We start from the raw sequence: 23,518 nt of genomic DNA, 5'->3' as shown, positions 1-23,518 counted from the left end.
AGAAGAGAGGGAATATGTTCTTGTTAGGATACAAAAAGACTTTGAAAAAATTAAAAAATTTGCTCGCTTCTATTCTAAATCAAATCAAATACACGGCTTCCATAAATATTGCAACAAATAAGTCTACTCCTCCCTCAATCAAAGGTCTCAGTTCAAGCTTTGGGTATGATTTTTTTTTCGATAGAGAGCACTTCCACCAAATAAAAGCCCTCTCAATTCAAGCTTTGTGTATGAATTTTTTTCCGATAGAGAACACTTCCCCAAATAAAGCCCTACATTGGGTGGGAAAAAATTGATATAATTTTAAATCATATTCAAAAGTTGAGGTGTACGTTAATGACAAGAACATGTGGAGTGCACGTTGGAGTTACGTTAATGACGAGAACAAATACAAGATAATTTGCTAGCAATAAGGGTGTCAAAAAAGACTAACATATGGTATATTTGAACAATTTTTTATAAATACAAGAAGAAATTAGAATATTTCTCAGTAAAAAGATTACGCTAAGTATATTGTTATCATAAATATAAAATTTGGAGTTACACGAGAGAACTTTAAGAACAAGCTCAAAGATGATCTTTGAGAAGTTTGCATCTCCTCTATAATTAATGTTGAACCTTTTTTCTTCCTTTTGCATTTCTTTTTTCTTGTTGATAACACAAAAAGTTACACTAGGATAGACTTTTTGCAAGATATGTAATGAAGAAAAAGAATGAAACAATTCAACTTTCCCATGATAAATTAGAATAATGAAAAAAAAAAAAAAAGAAGAAAAAGAATGAAAAGGAAAAACCTATTTACTATACACACTAGCTAAAAGCCATTTGGTAAAACTATCTAATTTCCAAGTATGAGCTTCTCATCACTTCTCCAAGCTTGTTTCAACTGTATTAGATGAGACCTAATGCTATATTCTTCTACCTGCAATTATTGTCAAGTAATCTCAATAAATAATCGTTCTATCGAACGTGGAACTTCAAACATCAAATGTATACACACACTATTCTACCCGTCGTGTATTGTATTTGGAATAAAGACGGGGATATAAGTTTAGTGCAGGCTCAGAATGGAGATGAGAAACTCTCCTAACATGAACTATATGCAGATTTAACATAAGCTAGACATGCTGGGAATTATTTTGATGGCTGAGAAATCCGTCTGGAGCCGACAATTTGGGCCAATTATAGCCTTAGAAACTCGGGGATGATGGCTTGCCCCTCTAGCCTACTCCGCTTAAATATTGGACTTAGTTTGCTTGACGCAAGACTCAAACTTGTGACCCTTACTACAAGTCCTTGAACCTTTGCCAGTTGAGCTAACCCATGGGGGCAGCATGCTGGGAATTTTCTTTTGAGTTTCTATAATAAATACTGAACATTTTGTTGGTTACTAGAACCGTAAATTGTCATTGCTGGGCAAAAACTAATGCTGATCAATGCATATTCATGCTGATCTTGAATTGTCATCCTAAAATGCAAGGATTGACGAATGAACAGACCTGAACTAAAGCACAGGAAATCTGAGTCCCAATGACAGAACTAGAGGATGACTATGTCGATAAGAAGAACTATGACAAGAGAATAAGACAGGGAGGAGTGTGAGGACTAAGAAGTAGCTGCGGATTTTCTATAACGAAGGCAATAACTTTAGGGCCCCAGAATTTTTTGTCTCACCTGCATAGCTGCTGTTGAAGCCAACAAGGCTTCACATTCATCCAGCATGGCTCGCTCTTGAGCTGCCACATCAGCAAGTTCAGAAACCAGGCTGTTCATCCCTTCCACCTGCAAAGTGCAGAGCATAAATTTAGGGTACCACAAACAGAAGTGCCAGTACAGGAAAAATTACATACAAGATCCTAGCAAATCATGACATCAGTTTGAGCCTTAAGATTGTTTAGCATTCAGTACTTCTAATCAAACAGATTGAAAGCAATAAGCTAGGTTCTATAAATACATTTCAAATATACAAGTAAATAATCCACAGAAATCGTGCTCTTGAAAGTCACATTTTTTCATGTTCCAACTACAACAAATTAATCAGATAGCCAAAGAATGTATCATAACTTGTGATACAACAATTATTGGCAGGCCTCATGACTTCTGTTTGTGCTCAAGTAGTATTTGGACTTTGGCAATTCAGAGTTTCCACCAGTCAGTAAAGGCCAAAGGCAATCCAGAAGGCCTAAGCATAACAATATCAAGCCTAATTCTTGGAGAGCACTACAGTATTCATCGATAGTTTACTTTCCATATATCGTGGATAGCAAGAGGTTTTTTTTAGAAAAAACTCAGCATGAGATTTCTTTTTCAAGATACATAATCCCTTCAAATCTATTTTTGAAAATCGACACTGCAGAAGGGGGCAAGATGAGGTAACTATCCCGTCTAAATAACTTTTGAGTTGTGAAACTCTCAGTTGTGTGACTACAGAACTATTCAGGTAAGTTACTAATAGCTCTGTTACAGAAGACTATGTGCTAATGACTTTTCTCTATTTCTCTCTAAGATCAGCTCTCTGTCTCTCTCTCATCTACATCCATCAAACAAACAATTGAGGATTGTGCAAAGCCAGACAGTAAAAGACAAGGCCCATTCGGTCCGGTTCTGCAAATGCATTTTATGTAACTTAACTAAATTGAGAAGGAAAGTAAATTAATGGGAAGAAAATACACACACATTAGAAAAACTAAATTAATGTAAGAACTCACCCTAGACAATATAAAACGCATGGAAGATCCCATTGCCTGCATTACATCAACAGCTGAGCAAACAGCTTCCTTAACACTTTCAATGTCACCCTATAAAAGAGCCAACTAGAATAAGCCTTCCTGTCCTAGGAAACTGATCCCAAAGCACCAAGTATGAAGTTGCATACCTTAGCTCGTCCAGTTATTGGAAGACGGAGAGTGCATGCTTGTAGGTCTTGTATAGCATGGGATAATGAACTGGTATGATCCCCTTCAATTGAAGCCCACTCATCAAGGTAGGTAAGCTGAACCAGTCATTTTCCATTAAAAAATCAGTTCGAACATTAAAGCAACATCTACAATAGAGATCTAAATAGAAAATGAAGGTGGGTTTTAACGATCAGTTATGCTACTAAACCTCTCACCCCCCTCTAACGAACCCCTCCCAGAGAAATATGATATAGTTACATACCATTCTTTTGAACGCTTATTTTCAAACTATATTAAGATACAGAGAAGTCGAATCAGCATAAGGATAAAAATTACAAGAAGTCTGGAAGAGTTAAAGTAGGGCCTGATTAGAAATTGACTCTGAAGGAAAAAATCAAGCTCAAACTTCTACGTTTAAAGCTTCCACATATATGAAGTGAAGATATCTAAACTCACACATTCATGTCAACGTCAAGTGTTTTGGGTGTTATAGGTTCCAGATAACAGGAAGATATCATATAGCACTTAAAAGTTGGTACATTCTTGTGGCTAGCAAGTGACTGCATCCTCCTCATACCTACTAGTTCAACTATGAAACAACCCATCATAGACTACATTCATATAGTGTTCAATGATATAATCTAAAACGGGAAATTTTTCATGGGATTCTAAGTGGAAGTCCTGTTTTCCATCACTGCAAACATCAACCACGAGCCAATACTTGCCCATCCCTTATACAGACAAGAGAAGAGGTCTAAACTCAAATCTTCATTTTAACTGGATGAGCCTATGATTAGGAAGTTCTAGAAAGTAGAAACCTACAATCCATAGATTTTTCTGGAAAACCCTACAAACTTAAAGACTAAAACATCAGGGATGAAATTCGATTCATCTATTATAAAGATGCATTACCTGTTCATTTAGAACAGCAAAAAGCTTCAACCTCAGCTTAACCTGTTGTAGCGCAATTCTCTTTTTAATAACAGAAGTCCATAGGTCTGAGGTATTTCTCCAGACATTGTACAATGTTTTCTGCATAGGAGGATAATTGAACTGTTAGTTAAATCAGCATAAAAGCATCAAATTGGTTATGAAGGGATAGATATCATAAAGCTCTCAGAAAGCATCAAGGAAAGAGATATCAGTCCCATGATACAAACCCCACAAAACATAATTAAATAATGCTTTAAGTAGAGAATAAAAAAGCTACTAATATATAGCAAGAAAATGAAAGCCAGTTCTTCTACACTATTATCAAAAGAAAGTTTAACTTGCTGCTTATGATCAAAAGTTCATTAATAATTTCCCCTTCTATATTACTATTCCAAACAATGTCCACACGAGAGTCCTTCTTAATTAATTTTCCTATCATGCAGCAGTATGATGAAGATTCTGTGCATAAAATCAAGATAAACCAATTTAGCAGAAGAAAATTCCATGAGGTACAAGGAAACTTCTTTTTATGATTAAGTATTTAATGAAATAAGTCTAAAGATCCATTCTGAAGCTTCGCAAGGGATATAATCCAACCTCAGTTTTAGCTTTCTGCGTGTGCAATGCTGCATCTGACCTGGCATTAGCATACCGCCATTGGAGATGTCTATTATACAATAGCCTCAGCTGATGAACATCTTCTATGTGGTTAGCTGCCTTCTTCCCCTTTTTGATATCTGCAATAAAGCTGAGGACAGAAGTAGCAGTTTTGGGTTGTTGCCTAGATGGACTAGATGGCCTTATCCGAGATGGACTTGGCCCTCTAGATGGCGTACTTGGGACTGATTTTGTTCGAGATGGACCGACTCCTCTAGATGCAGAGGATGATAGAACAGATGCTTTATTTGGTGAAGGAAGACGTGATCCAGGAGCTGATACAGTCAGAGATCTAGCTACTGGATTCGTCGATACTGTTCTATCCAATGAAGTCGAAGGTCTGGACTTCTGCATTGAAAGTGAATTATCATCTACTGATATTAATGACAGCAATTCACTGGCAGATTTTTGCAATGGTCTGCTGTAACCATCCAATGATAATCTCCTCAAGGTAGGTGTGACTGGACGAGTATTTGGCGCAATTTTGCTATTCTTATCACTCAGATCAATACTTCTGTTCATAATACCAGAAGGTACCTTCTTATTCGTTCTACTTGGCCATCGATGCTGATCGACTAATCGAGCATTTAAACTATCAACTGGTCTAGAATTCTCTGCTTGATCAGAAGAATTCTTTCCCTTCAATGGACTCCTCCTTCTCTCAGGTGTGGCCTTTCGAGAACCTGGAGGTGTTTCCTGTCTCTGCACTACATTTGATGATGGTCTCAAAGTACGATCACATAGAGCATGAGGAGCAGGTTTTTCTCTCTTACTAACAGGTAAAGAAAACGAATCAGACTGAAAAGAAACACTCAGACTCCTCATTGTTGAGGGCCATAAAGATTCTGGCAACCTATTGCCTGCCATCTTTCTGGACAACAATTCTTCTGCAGATGTATCATGTACAGGTGTCGATGGTGATGGACTGGTAGGTGATGAAGGAGTCGTTGGTCGTTTCCTTTCAGCCGATATAGCTCTCTTAGGTAACGAAAGTGTTGATGCAGTAGTTCCAATTCTTGTGACATTTGGAGAAGAACAACGTCTAGGGCCAGAGGAAGCTGATGGAGTAGGTGACCTGTACCTAGAACTAACTTCTCTTGTTCTTGGCCTGCGAGTATTTCCATGGTTCTTCTCAGCCTGAATCAATGGAGCTCTTTTTGCCTCCACTGTTGAAATCTTCTTTAATGCTATCTCTGATTCATACACATCCATCCAAACTATCCAGATTAAACTGCATTGATGTATCCACCCACTTTGTTATATTAATAACTTCAAAGCCATTCTTGAGAACCTCCCAAGAACCCACCTTTAATCTTAATAAATTACACACCAATGTCTATAAAGTAAGATCCTTTTCTCTGCTGTAAATCTGCCACACAAAAAAAATTGAAGCTAAAAAGTAAGATACTGAGATAAAATTAAAATAAAAGAAGGAACAACAACAACAAACCATTTAAAAAAAGAAAAAGGATGATCAAAAGAATACATCTTTACAGGCCCCCAGATCTGAAGATAAAGAATCAATAATCAGAATCCCAATCAAGAAACTGCAAATTGTTTGTTCTATAATCACAAAGATTAACCCCCAAAACCAGATAGATCAGGCAAATATCCAGAAGAACTCCTTATGCTAATATAATCAAAATAGTATTTTTATCAAGAAAAGGATGTACATTGGTAGAAAAAGATTGTTTTTTTAACAATTGTATGCTTGCTAAAGAAGGAGAAAGAGGTTATTATTAACCTCTTCCCTCGAAATGGGGAAGTATAGGCCATAGGGGGAGATGGGGGTGTGGGTGTAGGATAAGAAATACTCATAGGACTAGAAATTATGCACAAGACAAGAAAAGCTAAAAGCTTCACCTGATTTTTTTATTTATTTTTTTAAATTATTTTATTTTAGTCCTACTTTTGGAAGTAAAGTTTACCCACAATGTTTGATGATTTTTCTCTCTTTTTTACTTGCCATTCCTAACTTTGCCTTTTTTCCTTCTTTTTGACCCCCCCTCCTCTTTCCTTGGCCCCAACAACCCTTTATCCCTTTCACGGGAGTGCTATGGTCTGCCAAGCTGGATATATAACACCAGATAGTCACAGCCCGTCTGTCTTGTTCCTTCTTTCCCACACCCAACTCCTTTTCATGAAAGGGAATTCAACTAAATTCATACTTACACTAAGGTAACTATACCAAGACAGTTTTTCCTTCTTTTTTTTCACCCTCACTCATGACAAATCTTCGATACTCGTATTGAGATAAAAAAATAAATCTTGATTCCTGACAAAAAAGATTTCATATCTAGAACCTAAACTCACTTTTCTAACTAAAGATGAAAAAATATTTACCAGTTATCACCTAATAGTAACAATTTCTCATCATTGTGATTAAATTAGGTGCTTCATTGAAAACAAATAAATAAATCAAATGAGTCTTTTATTTAATAAACAATCATTTCTCCCCTAAGATTAACTGCATTTCGGTGCATAAACTAAATAACTAGTACAGAATGATTTAAAATTATGAAACTTTTGTTTTTTTTTCCAATCATATTATAAAGAAAAAAGAAATAATTAAGCAAGCAAATGATAGTTATAGTTAAATATTAGGGGTTATGGGGGCGGAAATGGAGGACCACGTGCAAGTAGGATCATTGTCCATCCCCATGATTCATGAACTTGCAGTATAATAAATGCACTTAAAAAAATTGAGTTAAAAGTAAATAAAAATATACCTAAAACTAACATTTTCCTCCAATTTTATAGCTAACTACAAGTAATTTAGTAAAATACACTTTTAATTAAAACTTTTAAAGGAATGTGCCTATGTTAATAAGGGTAAGTTATATGAAGCCGAAGGAGTATTATTCTATTTATCTATTTAAACTATCATATTTTTTCGCAAATTTCATATTATAACTATCACTCTATTTGTATTAAAGAGTACATCAAATTTAATTGGTCTACACATACATATTATCCAGAACAAATATTTAATTAACTCAATATTAATATATATTTTAATATAAAGAAAGTGATAATTTATATACATAATAAAAGAATGATATATATTTGATATATATCATACTCACGAGATCACGCTATTTTAGATGAGCTTTTTGTCATTAACTCTAAAAATTTTTTATACATATCTATGTAAAAAATATCTATATACACTCTTGTTTTACAATATCGATAAAAGGAAAAATCGCAAAAAATAAATATTTTTTTGTTGACTATTTTCCCTTGTTTAGGGGTTATTTATAGGAACAAAAACCAATGAAATAATGAGAATATATTGAAATCACAAGAAGAAAAAATAGAATCTAATAATGTGTTATGGCAGATTCTGTTCCTAATTCCGTGAACATCTTGTATTATTCATGTACAGACTCCATAAAGAAGGTTCAGAAACTACACAAACGGAGTGAGCAAAGATAAATTTAACACAAACTCAGTAAATTTTCAAACACAATGACAAAAATAAGATATTTTTATTCAATATTATATGAAATTTCACTACATTGGATTCCAAAAAACAGCATATAAAAATACAAGTTTTTGTACTGAGGATTCGTAAAACAGTGAAACAATGGAATTTGAATATAGAAAAAAGCCCAAATTTTAACAAAAAATTGCAAATTTGAGTGAAAAATATGGCAAAAGAAGAATCACGAAATTTGAGTGAAAGGTCGAAAACACATGAGAGTTTGATATAGAAAACTAAACTATTGATAATTGAGATGTGCTGATAGTTTAAAAGAAGTGTAAGTATGAAATTAACAAAAATCAATGTGCTTTTGACAATTAACTCAAACTAATCAAATTTTTTTTATTTAGATACATGATCGAAACTTATGGCAAAACTCGGCAGAAAGGGCTTTGAATCCAGTAATTGGAAGAATAAAAACTTCAATCTTAAGGATGAACAAAAAAAAATCAAATTCAATTGCTAGAAATCAAACCTTAATCAATTAATCAAACCGACGCATCTGCACTGATAATCAAACTCTACCGGACGATAACCGCTATCAATTTTCCGGCGAAAACACGTTAATTAACCGAACAATACAAATTCCAAATTCCAATTTAGAGTGCGAGAAATCAATACGCAATTAATCAATCGAACAAAACTTTCCGCACTGATAATAACCAAGTTCGCCTGTTAAATTTTCGGCAATACAATCAATCGCAATACGATTACCAAATTCGAGCGCTAGAAATCAAACCTTATTAATTAGCCGCAAGAGATAATAATCAATCGCAATACAAATTCCAAATCCGAGCACGCGAAAATCAAATCAAACCAAAGCTTCTGCCGGACGCTAACCGCTTGTTAATTTCCCGGCGAAGACACGTGAATTAATGTAATACGGAATTCAAATACATATCACGTGAACGCGGATATATACATATATATTGTATCTATAGGTTTGAGGGGGTGGGGGTAGGGGGTGGTTGATGGGCGTTGAGAAGAGATGGAAAAGTAAAAGAAGACTAGGAAAAAGAGGTAGTTTGGTTTTATTTTGGCGCCACCCAGCTTTGATTTTATCACTATAATAAAATGGTCAAGCAACGCAGGTCGTGGTGGAGTGTTAAATATTTCATCATCTCAAGAAAAATATTGATTTTAAAAAAAATTTGACTAAAATTATTAAAGCACCATTTTACTTGACTAATTGAACTTAAGTATATCTCCGATTATGCAATATGAGTGAAATACATTTCTAAATTCTCATCAAGTTTAGGGGTGTTTTCAACATTATTCTCACCTTTTTATTAAGAGTATCATGTTTCTACAAGAGTTTGAGTCCACCTTCTATGTCATGTGTCAGATCGGGAGATCGGGGGTGTGTTTAAGTTTAATAGTCAAGTAAGACAGTTTTTTTAAGGCTGTCAATAGTTTGAAGATGAAACTAATAATTTGCGTCAAACTCACGAGTGTTTTCAATACTTCTCCTTCTCATTTTTAATCAAAGGTTTTGAGTTCGAGTTTCCTTGAGTATAGAGTTGTCTTTGTTAGTAAGTGTTTTGCCTTTAATGTGAGATTTTTTTACATGAATTCAAATATAGTCGGACTTCAATACGAATATTGAAATCGAAAATCAAACATAAAATATAAAAAATGGCCGATTAGAGTCTCTTTTCCCTTAATACAAAATTTTCTAACATTAATTCAAATTTAGTCAAATTTCAGTACCAATATCAAAGTAAAAAATTATACATAAAAATAAAAATGGCCAATTTTAGAGTCTCTTTTAAATTCAAAGTCACTTTGAGGGATACTACGTATCATCTTCGGAAATTCCGCGATTTGACAACTTTTGCTTTACACTCTCTCTTAATTCTTTTTTGTTTTGGTAAACGGTGATATCAAAGTTTTTTGGAAATTTTAATAGTTCAATTAATTGAAATTTTTATCTTGATAGAGATTTGCAATCCGTAAAAGTTTAATTTTTTGATGATATAGTCTTCTCCTTTATTTTTTCTACTCTAAAAAAATGAAATTATGAGGAAATAGGTATAGTATTTGTTTTTTGCTTAGAAAAATTATTCATATGTATTCTTGTCATAATCTTTTGAGTTTGTAACAAAAATAGATATAAAATCCAACAATAATAACATATACAACGATGTCATAGGAGGGGGTATAACCCGGTTGATGAGCTACCCACACCTTCATTAGGGTTTGAACCCCATTGTATCCTCCTTTCCCCCTTCCACTAGAAAAAAGGAATAACAGGAGTTTAAAGACGGTATAAGATTCGTAGATCTTATTTTCATTTCGTGAAGATATACATAGTTTTTTTTAAAGAATAGGTATAAAGTATAGAAATAAAATTACACGTTATATATAACTCAACGACAAACAGGTATCTTTAACATCCCTACATTTCCAAAGTCATTAACTTGCATTAAATGGAATTAAAAGATTTCCAAATTTAATCGAGTTGAGTTTGTCAACTAATACATAGACATATACTATTCTTTAAATCCATTTTATGCATATTTTTATTAATAATAACTTTGTCTAAGTCTTCTCCATCCACTTTTTTATAAGAAATATTATAAGATATTCTACTTTAAAAGACAATAAGCTATCAATGTCAATGAGAATTACATGACTCAACAAAACAATTATATATAATATAATATACTATTTATATTCATATGATACCCATCATTCTAGACACTTATACATATATAAATAAAGTAATTAATAGATAAATACATTTTCTTTTTGAACGATACCAAATTAGGATGTTCATAATGAAGAGCATGTCAAAGTAGATAATATTTTAGGTGAATTTCACATCAAAGTAGGAGAAAAAATGTCGCTTGAATTTTTTTAAAAAAAGGAATGTTGCTTTCTTTCGAGTCAAATATATAAAAAACTTGATCTTGATTCAATAATATTCTTATTTTATATATAGTAGTATATATATTTGAATCCTCAACTATATATCTTCATCAAAAAATATATTTATCTTTTTTTTTTTTTTTTTTAGGTTGTTGTTGATAGAGCTAGATGTCATTTTGATGAAAGTAGATGGCTTAACTTTTCCATGCGTGTACGAAAATAAATAAAGATTAACATATTTTAATTCTCAACTAATTAAATGTATGTTTTTCTTATTCTTTTTGGTAGAAAATATGCCATATATGACTATTTATAGAGTTATGTTATCGTTAATATGAAGTAACAATATAAATTTAATAAAATATATTAGTATGTAGTTAAGTTAGTGGAATAATTAATAATTATGATAAATTTGTGAATATTCACGAAGAAATTTAAAGTTTTAATACTTGACTTTACATTGATTATCTTTACTATTTTGTTGTTAATACTTATCTTCATCTTTTTAATTAGATATTTCTGTTATAATTTTAATTCTTAAATTTCTCAAACATGTTTTGGAAAATGCTTTTCTTAAACCAAAGAAGGTCTATCAGAGACAATCTATCTACCCCTCAAAGATTTCTCAAAAAGGTTTGTAAGACTTGCATATACAAACCAAGATTTGCGTATTTACACTCTCCAGACATTACTTATGAGATCACACTGAATTTGTTATCGTTGTTGCTGCAATTGCTATATGCTTTTTTAAAAAATGTATGTTTTTTCATTCTTTTTCCCTTTTCTTTTTTAAAAGGGAATTAAAAAGGGGACCAATTACGTGGAAGAAAAATTATGATTAGTCATGTGTGATGATTTCACATCATTTTAAACTTAATAATAAATTAAATAAATAAATAAAAGGACCACTTGCTTTTTAAGTCTATGAAAGCGATATAATTGATCATGATGAGTACATATCACGGGGAGTTCAAGATTTTTTTAAAATCAAAATTAAGTCCCAAAACACTTTTAACTTTTGGCCAAAAGAATATTTAAGTTACTTTAATTTGCATCATAGCCATTAAAACTTAGCCATAATTTTTGGGGGTACATTCTATTTATATTTTTCATTTTAGAATTGGAAAAAATATGTATATGTATAGCTATAGATACAAACCACCGAGGCGTGCGGGGAGAGGGATCTCATGTATCGTATACTTTTAATCAGATATCTCTGATACATATTTTTAAAAAGAATAAAGCTCAGTAAGCAGCGGTTGTACATGTACAACTAGGGGTTGGGGGAACGCTAAATAGTGAACTAAACAAAGATGACATTGTCCAATTGGCTGAATGAAAGATCGATATGCCATGATTAATATAGGTATTTTGGATTATATTATTTTTATGCTCATCATATGTTTATGGTAGGTTTTCTCCTATATGAACTTGATGTGACATAAATGCGTTAGAAAATTACTCGAGGTAACCTATTTTTAGAAATAGATATTTTTTGACAAATTTGGTCTACAAGTATGAAAATTCAATATTTATAAATATGAAAATATTATTTATGACCAAACGGAGAATATTTAAAGTCGAAAAAAATTACTAATTAATATCTTTGTACCCTAATGTTTATATGGAGTGAGAAGCCTTGGTAGTTAATTAGTCTATTGTATCAAATATAAAATAGGGGTAATTATTTTGTAATTCAACTTTAATTTTCTTTTGTGCATTTAAATCAATTGTATGTTATAAGCTCAACGAAAAATGCAGTTAATTAAAGCATCCCAATAATAGTATTTAATTGATTGTAGGAATTTCTTGTTGAATTATTGATTTTAATGAAACATTTTGAGTAGATCTAACAAACAAACAATTGGGAATTATATAGCCTTTGTTTCTAGTTTTAATAATTAATCTATTAATGCAGCTGCATTAATAAAGTGTTATCATACAACAACCTAGGCTAGAAGTGTGTTTAGTTTTCAATTTTCTTATTTGGTTAACGACAACAATATATCTAATTTAATTTTATAAGTGAAGTCTGGAAAAATAGTGTGTATGCAACATTATTTCTATCTTGGAAAGATAAGGAAACTGTTTTCAATAGACCCTCGATTCAAGTAAAGCATCTATACAACAATAAAGAATATATATTGGAAGCAGAAGAAAACAACAACAAATAATATGATAACTGAAATCACAAAGAATTAAAATCGAAGAATAAGATAATAATTAAGACAGTAATAAAACAATATATAATAATGAATCAGATAGCGCTTAACTATCTACTAACCTTCTATCTTAATATTTAACTTTCAAATCTTCCTCTCTAGAATCACGTCCTTGATAAACTACAAATATATCATGCCTTGTCCAGAAAAATACTATGAAAAATGTTTTTTTCCATATATAGAAAATATTTTTAAAAAAAATTAGAAAAATAAATTTCCATTATAGTAGGAAAAATAAATAAATTTTGCAAGCGATATTCATGGGGTCTTCTTCCATTCCTAACACACCTCCTCCACCTCAACTCTTCGCCCCCCCCCCCCCCCCCCCCACACACACCCCACATTACCCTCTATTCAAAAGCAAAGTTAAAATTTTGAGTTTATAACTTTTAAATTAATTAACTAAATTCTTGATAATTTATTTATGTATATAAAATGAATTTTAAAATATACATAGAGAACTCTAGATTTGCTCAATTTTCATTGTTCTAATATTTTTAAAAATTATATAGAAATAATTGAATACAATATTTTTTCATTAACTTACCAAATATTAAAATAATAAATTTAAAAAAAGCATTTATTTTCAAGAAAAAAAACATTTTCTATAAATTTTTTAGCAATAGTTGACCAAAACATGGTGAAAAACTCAAATGTCAATGGCCCCATGCAAATGTCTTCTTCTAAGGTTACATTTATTTATGTTTTGACCCCATTTTATTTGTCTCTTTCTCAATTAACTATAGTAATTCAGGTCGCGTTTAAATATACATTTAACTTGGAAAAAAATAGACGATGAAATTGTTCAATCTCGAAATATCTTATTTTTAATTAAGAAGTGAAATTGTGCTTGAATAATATTTTAAAGAAATTATTGAATTATATTATTGAAACGAGAGAGAGATAGAAGAAAAAGATGTTTCAATACAATATTAACATTATTTTCTAATTCAACTTTATATTAAAGTTTTTCTCTATTTTATGTGTATTTTTGCGTATGCATTTAAAGAACACAAATAAGCAAAAATGTCAACCACAAATATTGTGATATTTTATAAATATTGACGGAATATTCATGAAAAATACTCAATGTCTTCTCAAATAAAAAAAGGGTGTTTTCTTTTATTCTTCTTTTTTTTTTTCTGAAAAAAATCTCTTAGATAAGGTTACATTCGAAATCCAATAATTTTTTTAATTCTTTTTTCATATATAACATATATTAAGAACATTATTCTTCATTTATTAAAGAAAAAGAATTTAATAAAGCAAACAAAGAACATTCCCTTAATTCTTTCTACTACTATATATATCCATGTCATTGTATATCAAAGTTGGGGCAGAGCTAGGGGTCGCAAGGTCGGAATTTAACGATGATTTTAAAAAAAAATATATATAATAATTATATGTTGTTTATAAGCAGATCATCGACAAATTTCTTAGCTAATTTTTTTTTAATAGTGAATAATGTATACAATTTAGGCCATATGCCTATATCTTGACCTTAATAATTACTTTACCAATTTATTTGTTCTTTTTCCAAAAAAAGAGTTATATAGTTTGGTGTTTAATTACAACATGTTATGACTAAGACATCACATGTAATGCAACTTTCATATGATGAAGTGGGGTTTTGCCTCTTTCCTTTGATATGTCTATCAATCAATTTATTCATGACCAAATATTTTCCTCTGATAAATTTTATTGTCACATATTTATAGTTATATAGACTCATGATTAAAAGATATAATATCATGATATTGATTTGTATTTGTATTTTTCTTCGTTTTCTTTTGTGAAGTGCAGTGACTGTATCAACGACTTTGACTCGCCCCCATCTCTAGCCATTTTCTAGCACATAAGATTTCAGGGTGAGCCATTCCTTCTAGCTCATGTTGGATTCTCCCGGTCATGGCATGATGTCCTTAGTTTTCGGACACAAACTATTTTATCTATTTATTCTGGTGTTTTGATACTCTGAGACTTAGTATGTGGGAATTAAATGTCCTTGATGTGATGACTTTCAGATTTTGAGAAACGGTATTTAATAGACCTTAGTGGATTTTTGTTTCTTACATTAATAAGTTTGAGTTTATGCATTATGATTGTATTTCGTAAGTTGAACAATTAATATAAGTTGAGGTTGGATTCGTTGATTCACCCACCTAAAAAGTTAAATGTGGGTGCCCTTATGATTCATTTTGGATCGTGACAATAGTTCATGTCTAAAAGTAAATTTTGCGAATTTTAATGATCATATGTATACACACAACTTGCAAAGTAGTGCTTTTGATCTCTTGATTATTGATAAATTTTAATCTTAATTCCTCTAATATTTAATTGAGCATATTTAATCTTCAATTAATATCATTTTTTATTCCTTTGATTGTTAATATTCACAATTTTTTTTGAATTATTAAATCGTTCCGCAATTTAGTAACTCATGTAATGTGTCTAAGTTATACAGTTATCCCATATTTGACTTTCTAAAAATAGTAAATATTTTATTCAATCATATATTATATATTGAATCGTATATTATAAGAATCGAAACCTAAATTCATCAATAATTGAAGAATCAAAAGTGCTATTATCCCTATAATTTTTTCAAGCATGAAGTATCTATAAATTAATTGCTTGGTTCTAGCTCAGATAATAAAGGTCCACATAACTAAATTGTTACAAAGGCAAAAGGACATTTGTCCAAACTTTTTCATCACAAAATTTGTATGATATTTTTCTAAAAAACGAAAGAAATAAACACTAGCCCTTTAATTAATTTCTAAGTACAATAATTAATATACTAATCATTTTTCTTAGTTTCTTTAAAATAATATTTTTGGTTAAAAAAATAAAATAAAAATATTTGTGGTTCCCTATTGGCAAGTATTAGTGTTAATGTATTAACTCTTCAAGGAAGTTGTCATGATTCAAATCCATAATACGTATTTGTTTTATACCATTATCGTTTCTAATTAATAGAACACACATCATATGTTAACTTGTACATGTTATGTTTATCTGTTTTAAAGTGAAATGCATATGAGATGTCGTACATATTCACCTCTCTTTTTAAAAATTTATCAGCCTAAAAATGTGTCAGACCTTCTTCTTGTGTCATGAGCATTACTTTGGCTTGTGTATTAGCTTAAATACATACTTTCTCTATATTTTTAAAAAATAATTGAATGATGGGCACTCATGTGCTAGCTTTGCTAGGCCTATACAATTATGGTCACTATAATCAAATAAAACCATATCTTGTGAGTTCCTTTTGTTGCTTTAATAATTTAGTTCTGACCTATAACTTCTGATTTCTTATATTAAATATCTAGTAATTATGATCAATTCATAGTTTATTCAATTTTTTATACTGGTTTTATTATGTCATTATTATGTTTCAAGATAATTCCAACTTCATTCGAATTGTATTATTTTATGCAAGTGGTTTCATTAAGGTAAACCTCGCTCTAAAATAATAGCTGCAAACTACAAGAGAGGTAAACTAGACAAGCCTCGTGGAGGTGAGTTCGATCGAGAAAAAATTACATGAGTTTTCAAATCTGATCGATAACCTCCATTTGAAAATTATTTGCTCAACCAACTCAACCATCATTGTGGATACGAGATACAATATTTCTTAGTGCAATTTTATGTCATTATGTTTCAAATAAATTCCAAAAAATTGATGATATTATATGCAAGTGGATTCATTATTATCTTTTGTATCTTTTTTCCACCAGAAAATTGCAAGTTCCATTTATGTACTTTGTTTGATTCATAAAGAATAGCATAGTTCATACTGTCATATGTGTTTGTACATCCATAAATGAATATGGGGAAAATGAGCATATTTGTCTTTGTATTTTTTGAAATTGCTCAATTTTGTCCTATGCTATATTCTTACTATAATTTTACCTTTGCCTTTAGAAAAATTATAATCTTATTTTCGCCTTAATTTATGATGAAATTTCAATATGTGGATAAATTTGAACTATTTTCTTAAAGAATTTAAACACGAGGAGTTCAAGCACTCATTTCATGTTGAAGCTCCATTAATAGTAAGAACAAATATGATAATTTGCGAACGATAAATGTATAAAGAAAAACCAAAATATTAATTGATGGTAAAATTGAGAAAGTTCAAATACTATATAGGTAAAGTTGGACATTTTCCAATGAATAAGTCCAAATGTATAATTCGAATTGGATTATAGTTTATAAGTTCATATGAGCCTAATAGTTTTTGTCTGAATAATATTGTATACGTATAAGAAAAAAATATGCTTAACATGTTTGAATATTTAATTAAATACAATTATTATAGTAAGATTGTGAGGTTACGAATTCGAGCAGTGGAACAATCTCTTTTAGTAAGATTACGTTCAATAAATCTTGGACTTTAATCCTTTCCTAAACTCTGTATATAGCGAAAGTTTAGTATACCGAACTGCCGATTTAAGGGACCAAATGTTCATTTTCCCCCTAATTTGGTGGAATCAATTTTCAGATGAAATGGAAAACATTACTAATTTTAGTCTATTATTGACTAATTTTGGAAACAATAAAAAGACATATTTTGATTGCTTCCATGTTACAATGGGACACAAGTTATATTATGGACACATAAAAGTTCAAATTTGATATTTATGTAATGTGTAGGTTTGTCTCTATTTAATGCATTTTCTTTTTCATTAGGCCTACCAATGGTTCATTATTGATTATTGTCACCTAGGCAAAATTAAACCACGCATATTGAATATTTTTTTTTTAAAAATAAAATAATTTTCTTCTCTCGATATTTGATATGCATATTGAGCCTTATCTAGTTCAAAATCTCAAATCGTTTATGAAAAGGAAAATGTACCAATCCTAAAGGAATCTTTATACAAACAACAGACTAAATTTACGTATTGTTTGCTTTTCAAGTCAATACATATAAACTATATATACACTAGTTATATACCGTTATACACATATTGTAGATGGATCATACAAATATTATATATACATTCTTCTCTCTATTTTTAATTTAATTAATTGTATGACATTACTATTTAATTCATTTAACATAAAGAAAAATGCCTAAATGTACTTGAGAAATAAATTTGAACATTTTCCCCGTTTTTTACTTAAAAGCTACTCTTTTTATTGTTAATTTAATAGTGGACTACAGGACTATAATGTGACATAGAGAATGAAAGTATAAAATATCATAGACCATAAAAGCATAATAAATTAAAGGGATAAGGGTCTGAAAAATATTCCAACGTTGGTCGGATTTGCTGTTGCAATACTAAACTTTCATAAGGACCTATTACCTCCCTAGACTATTTAATATCGTATTTTTTACCCCCTAAACTATTTAATAGTGTATTTTATAGGTATATATGTGCCCACGTGGATACATTACCATATATAATTTTGCATTATTTGTTATGTACACGTGGACAAATAAATATGTTTAAAATACGGTATTAAATAGTCTAGGAAGGTAATAGATCCTCATGAAAGTTTAGTATCGCAACAGCAAATCCGACCAAAGTTGAGGTATTTTTCAAACCCTTATCCCTAAATTAAACAACCAAATTGACAATTAATTTTATGATCCACAAATTTTAAAATGAAAAAAAAGTACTTAAAGAAAAAAAAAGGAATTATCAACATATTATCATGATTATGCTGGTAGTAGGGAATAATAATGATCAACTTAATAGCCTTATTGATGATATTTTATAATCTATTATACTAATACCATGTTGTTCTAGTTAATTATTAATTAATATAGAGAAAAAGAGAATTATTTCAAAAAGTAAATAGATTAGGGAAAAAGGTAAAAAAAGAAAAGAAAAAAGAAGATCTACAACCTAGTTCAAAAGCTGTGATGTTTCTTTTTAAAAAAGGCAATTTGTGAAATAATTAAGTACAATTATAAGAAAAAATAAATAACCTAAATAATTATGTAAAATTTGATACCTTACATAAAATTCATGTATGTAAAAAATATTCGATCGCATAAAAAGCTAAAATACTATTATTCAAACTCTTGTTCAGTTAATAATACTGAAAAAGTGGATAAAGCAATGGATAAAGATACAACTAATGCATATTTTATATCATGCATAAACATATTCTATATAAATAAACAATCTAATTAAATATATAAATATTAGAAGTTAATAAAATCACCCAAAAGGACAAAATGAGTGATGAGTAGTCATGTGCTTTGATGATTTCAACTCAATTATTAATTACCAAATCAACTTAATTTATATTTTTGCCAATGCTTTTGCATGTCTTTTTATTGCCTCAAACATGTTGGCTTCTATAGTTTTCTTGATTATTCAATGACTTTTTTTAATTAAACTAGACTTTGTTACATCCTCTTTAAGGATAATATATAACCAATTAAGAAGAGTTGTGGTGGTAGTAAGTGGATTTTTATTCCTAATTAGAGATTTCAGATTTGAGTTCTGGTTATGAAATCACTTATGTTAAAATATTTAATATCGCTCCCCCTCCCTCTCACGTGAAACTTTCCAACATAAATATGAATTTAGTCATGTCCTAATACTAGCATCGGACACCAAAAATGGAGATTAAAAAACTTAACCATCAAAAGCATGATTGAGTGCTCTCTGAACGTCTTTAGAAACGGAGATCAACTTCTTGAAAGGAAACATTTTACCCTCTTAATTGATTTATTCAACGAATTCAAATTAGTCGGATAAATAGAGTTCGAAAACCTAGTGACTACTAAAAATATTATAATAGATTAACTAAATTATTTTGTATGAGAAGTAGCATGTGGAGTTTGTTTCTTTGGAGGGGAAAATTAAAGAAAGTTATTCACTTTTTAAATTATTTTTTAATAAAGAAGGATGCTTGTTTTGTTGCTCTTGCAAGTAATTTTAATTATTCATGATTCTTGCCATTTTACTCTCTTTTTTTTTGGGGTTATTAATGATTATTGTTGTTTGTTTTATGTGGCTTGGTCCATGTGCTAGCTTAAGTTGTGAGGAAATTACATTTATAATATATTTTTCCACCATATAAATAAACATATAAATTTTGATATCTAATCATTAAAAATTTGACACTATAGTACTAAGAGGAAAATATGACTTCAACTAATTATCTCAAAATTGAGACTTTTCTCTCTTCTATACAAGTCTATCAAGTTATTCTTTACAAATCGAAAAAAAATAAAATTAGTTGATACGTCGAATATGAATAATATATGAAGGTGAATTTTAAGTTTAATTCAAAAAATTAATTCACGAAATGAAATTATTCAAAATCATAAAAAAGAAACAAAAGTCTCTTTAAAGTCGTTATGATATAACTTAACATCCTCCACCCCCCCCCCCCCCCCCACCCCCTCTTGCATGCCTAGAACAATCGACTAAAGATTGACAATATAATATGAATTTCAAATATCAGATAAACTAAGAATTAGAATATGACTAACTCAAATATCATGAAGCACCCATAATCATAAAAAAAAAAAAAAAACTTGTATATTAGTTCTCTACCAATATAAGATACTTTAATGTTGTCACACGTCCAAATCTCTAGAGTGTGAATAACATATATCATGAAAATATTGAAAAACTCAATAATGGAAGGATCTCTCTTTGATATTGTGTGAAAATATGGACTTGATGCTAACTCAAATTAAAGTTAGCTCATGAAGCGAGAATTATCTAATGTCATATAAATAAGAAAATTAACAATTATGATCCCTCATTTATTTATAAAATCAAATGTTGATCCTTTAGATATATGACTGACACATTTATCCTTCAAATAATTAAAATATAACAGTAGAAAGTAAAATCAAATATTCAGTAATTCTTCCCACTTAATCACATCATCATTGTATCTTCCAAATTAAGTTTCTAGTTTTTAATAAAATTGATTATTTATGATGATGAATTAATTAATTTTGATTACCAATCCATAGAATAATCATAAAGAAACATACCAGAATGTCTACATTATTAACGAAGAACAAATAATTGTTTACTGATAACTAAATTTTCCTTTTCAACAACTTTTTAATAACTTGTAAGTTCTTGTAAATGCAAAGCTAGATAATTAGCACTTTATAATTACCTTGGTAAATATTAAAAGGACTAACAAATAATTTTTTTTTTGTCACTTTTCTTATGAAAAAAAAAGCATATCAATAATTAATTTGGAGCTATAAAAGTTTTAAATAAAATTTGATAATTTAAGTTTCTTGAAGGTTCTCAATTGGGCTATGTTACTATGGGCCGGATAGGAAATTGGCCCAAAACCGACGGTTTAACATATCTCGCAGAAAATCTCAAGTTGGCTACATCACGACTACGCTTACTATTTTTCTGGTTTGGAAACTCAAGAAGGAATTAAGACAATAACAATAAATATATATCTTCTGATTTTACTGCCAAAATCATTCAAAATGCCCATGTTTTATGTTATTAATGTACAATGAACCCATAGCAAAAGAACAACAAATTGCCAATTTGTTCTTTTGTCCAAAAAGGGACTAGGCTTGTTGTCCACAATTTGTATGATCAAGACCTATCATATGTAATGTGACTTTCAATTAATAAAGTGGGATTTTTGTCCCCTTTCTTGATAGGCCTATTTGTCAATATATTCACCCTCATGGTATCCGTGACATTCATGACGAAGGGTGGGCCGATAAGGAATAAGTTAAAAAGAAGGATGGATCGACTTTTAAGTTGAAAAGCTTTTGAAGAAGGGGTTCACAATGCATGCACGTTTTTGAACTTAATAATGACGCAAGTCAAGGGATATTTCATGAGGTTTTTTAACTAGAAAGGGCAATATATGTTATGGACTTGAATCTTGACAATATCATTTCAGTTTGTGCCATATGCTAAAAATATGATTCAAATCTCTAATAAAAATTATGTAATTTTAGAGTTTTTTTTTAGGTATGAAACTTTAGGTTAAAAGGCACATAGGAAAACATTTGGTCCAAAACCATGATTGTTAATGGCTCAAAACTTACCTATTAACCATTTTAATGATTGCATATAACTTGAAATTTAAAATTGTACTTTCCCTAAAAATGAAAAATATGCTTTTCCTTTTTGGTCAAAAGGGGAAAATGTCATCACTCAAAGGAAAGTAAAAATTTTCCTTTTGCTTTTAAACTTGAAAGAGTAGATGAGGAATTTGACCAATATATATATATTTATATATATATATATATTTATTTATTTATAAAAGGATAGTCGAATCGGTGCATCCAATTGTATCCCATAAAGAAAATTAGAAATCAGTCAAGTTTATCATGTTGAACTTACCTAGTACAATTTACATATGTGATTTGCGAGCTATTATACATAACTAAGGTGGCACCAAAAAATAGCATTTGTAGTTTCTTTTGGGTGTCCTATTTTATTCAATTATTTTACAAGATTGTTAAGGATGTGTGAACTACTCTATAACAATAATATTATATAAGAAGTATTTGAAAAGGGTTGTGTATACGTAATATTACTTTTAATTTTAAAAGGTAGATAGTCTATTTCTGATAGACCCTCAACTAAAGTAAATAATTTGAGATATACAATAATAATAACAATAGCATATCAGTCCAATCCCATAAGTAGAGTCTTAAAAGAGTAACGTGTACACAACTTTACCCATATTTTAAAAAGATAAATAAATTATTTTTTATGTTTAGAAAAATGATTAGTCAACTAATAAATGATGTTAATAGTCAGTGAGTTCAACAAACATTGAATTGATTTTGTCCAAATTTAGAATTGGTAAAATGTCATAATGTTTTAAGTAACAAAATGATCTTTAATCCAAAAAGGGGAAATGAGTTGATAAGAATTTCCCTATAAGAAAAAAAGAAAGATCTTTAAACCAAAAGAGGAAAATAATTTTAATTTTCAACCCACTATAAATATGTATGAAAAAAAAGTTTCAGAAAAGAACTCAAAATTATTTGAGAAAAAAATGATGTCCATCACTAAGCATTTGATTTTCTTCACTTTACTTATTTTTGTCATCTTTCCTGCTCATGAATGTAAGTATGATTAAAAAAAGTTAATTCTTCATTATGCCTTTGAAATTAGAATTAGCTACGAATTTCGTTGTTAGATTGCTAGCTAGTTGCTGACATAATTATGTTATGATAATATGTCGCTAAATAGGATTAGCAACAAACTTTACTGTTTAGCCACAAAATTTGTCTCATGCTACTTCCCGTCTTTCTAGTAGGATTGCCTAATATATAACAAGATAAAATTAGTGTTTTATTTTATTTTTTCACTCGATATCTGGTATTAGTATTGTAGCTCTCATCAGGCCCATTAAAAGGAACAAATAACAATACTCCTTACTAGACTTATTTCATATTTATATATACAAAGTTAAATCTTTTGGCTTCTTGATTTCTTTAGTTCTTTGTATTTTGAATTTTT

The 23,518-nt window shown here is 30.0% G+C and overlaps 1 protein-coding gene across 2 annotated transcripts; it reads right to left on the bottom strand.

The window, feature by feature from the left end:
• Positions 1-601: 601 nt before the first annotated feature.
• Positions 602-8,469, bottom strand: LOC125824324 (AUGMIN subunit 8). Of its 2 annotated transcripts, none has more exons than XM_049503674.1 (7): positions 8,447-8,469; positions 4,428-5,856; positions 3,810-3,929; positions 2,876-2,992; positions 2,709-2,798; positions 1,675-1,782; positions 602-922 (listed from the first exon to the last, which is right to left on the bottom strand). In XM_049503674.1, the coding sequence occupies exons 2-7, from the start codon at positions 5,697-5,699 to the stop codon at positions 839-841; spliced, it is 1,791 nt and encodes a 596-aa protein (XP_049359631.1). In that variant the 5' UTR covers positions 5,700-5,856; positions 8,447-8,469; the 3' UTR covers positions 602-838. The 2 variants fall into 2 exon arrangements, with proteins under 2 accessions (XP_049359631.1, XP_049359630.1); XM_049503673.1 differs by lacking the exon at positions 8,447-8,469 and adding an exon at positions 5,974-6,253.
• Positions 8,470-23,518: the final 15,049 nt, after the last annotated feature.

Source organism: Solanum verrucosum, unplaced genomic scaffold, assembly GCF_900185275.1.
Source record: "Solanum verrucosum unplaced genomic scaffold, falcon-dt-bn FXZP01000022.1, whole genome shotgun sequence".
In the NCBI taxonomy this organism is placed as follows: domain Eukaryota; kingdom Viridiplantae; phylum Streptophyta; class Magnoliopsida; order Solanales; family Solanaceae; genus Solanum; species Solanum verrucosum.
The sequence above is the reverse complement of the archived record's forward strand: the minus strand, read 5'-3'. Positions and strand labels throughout refer to the sequence as shown.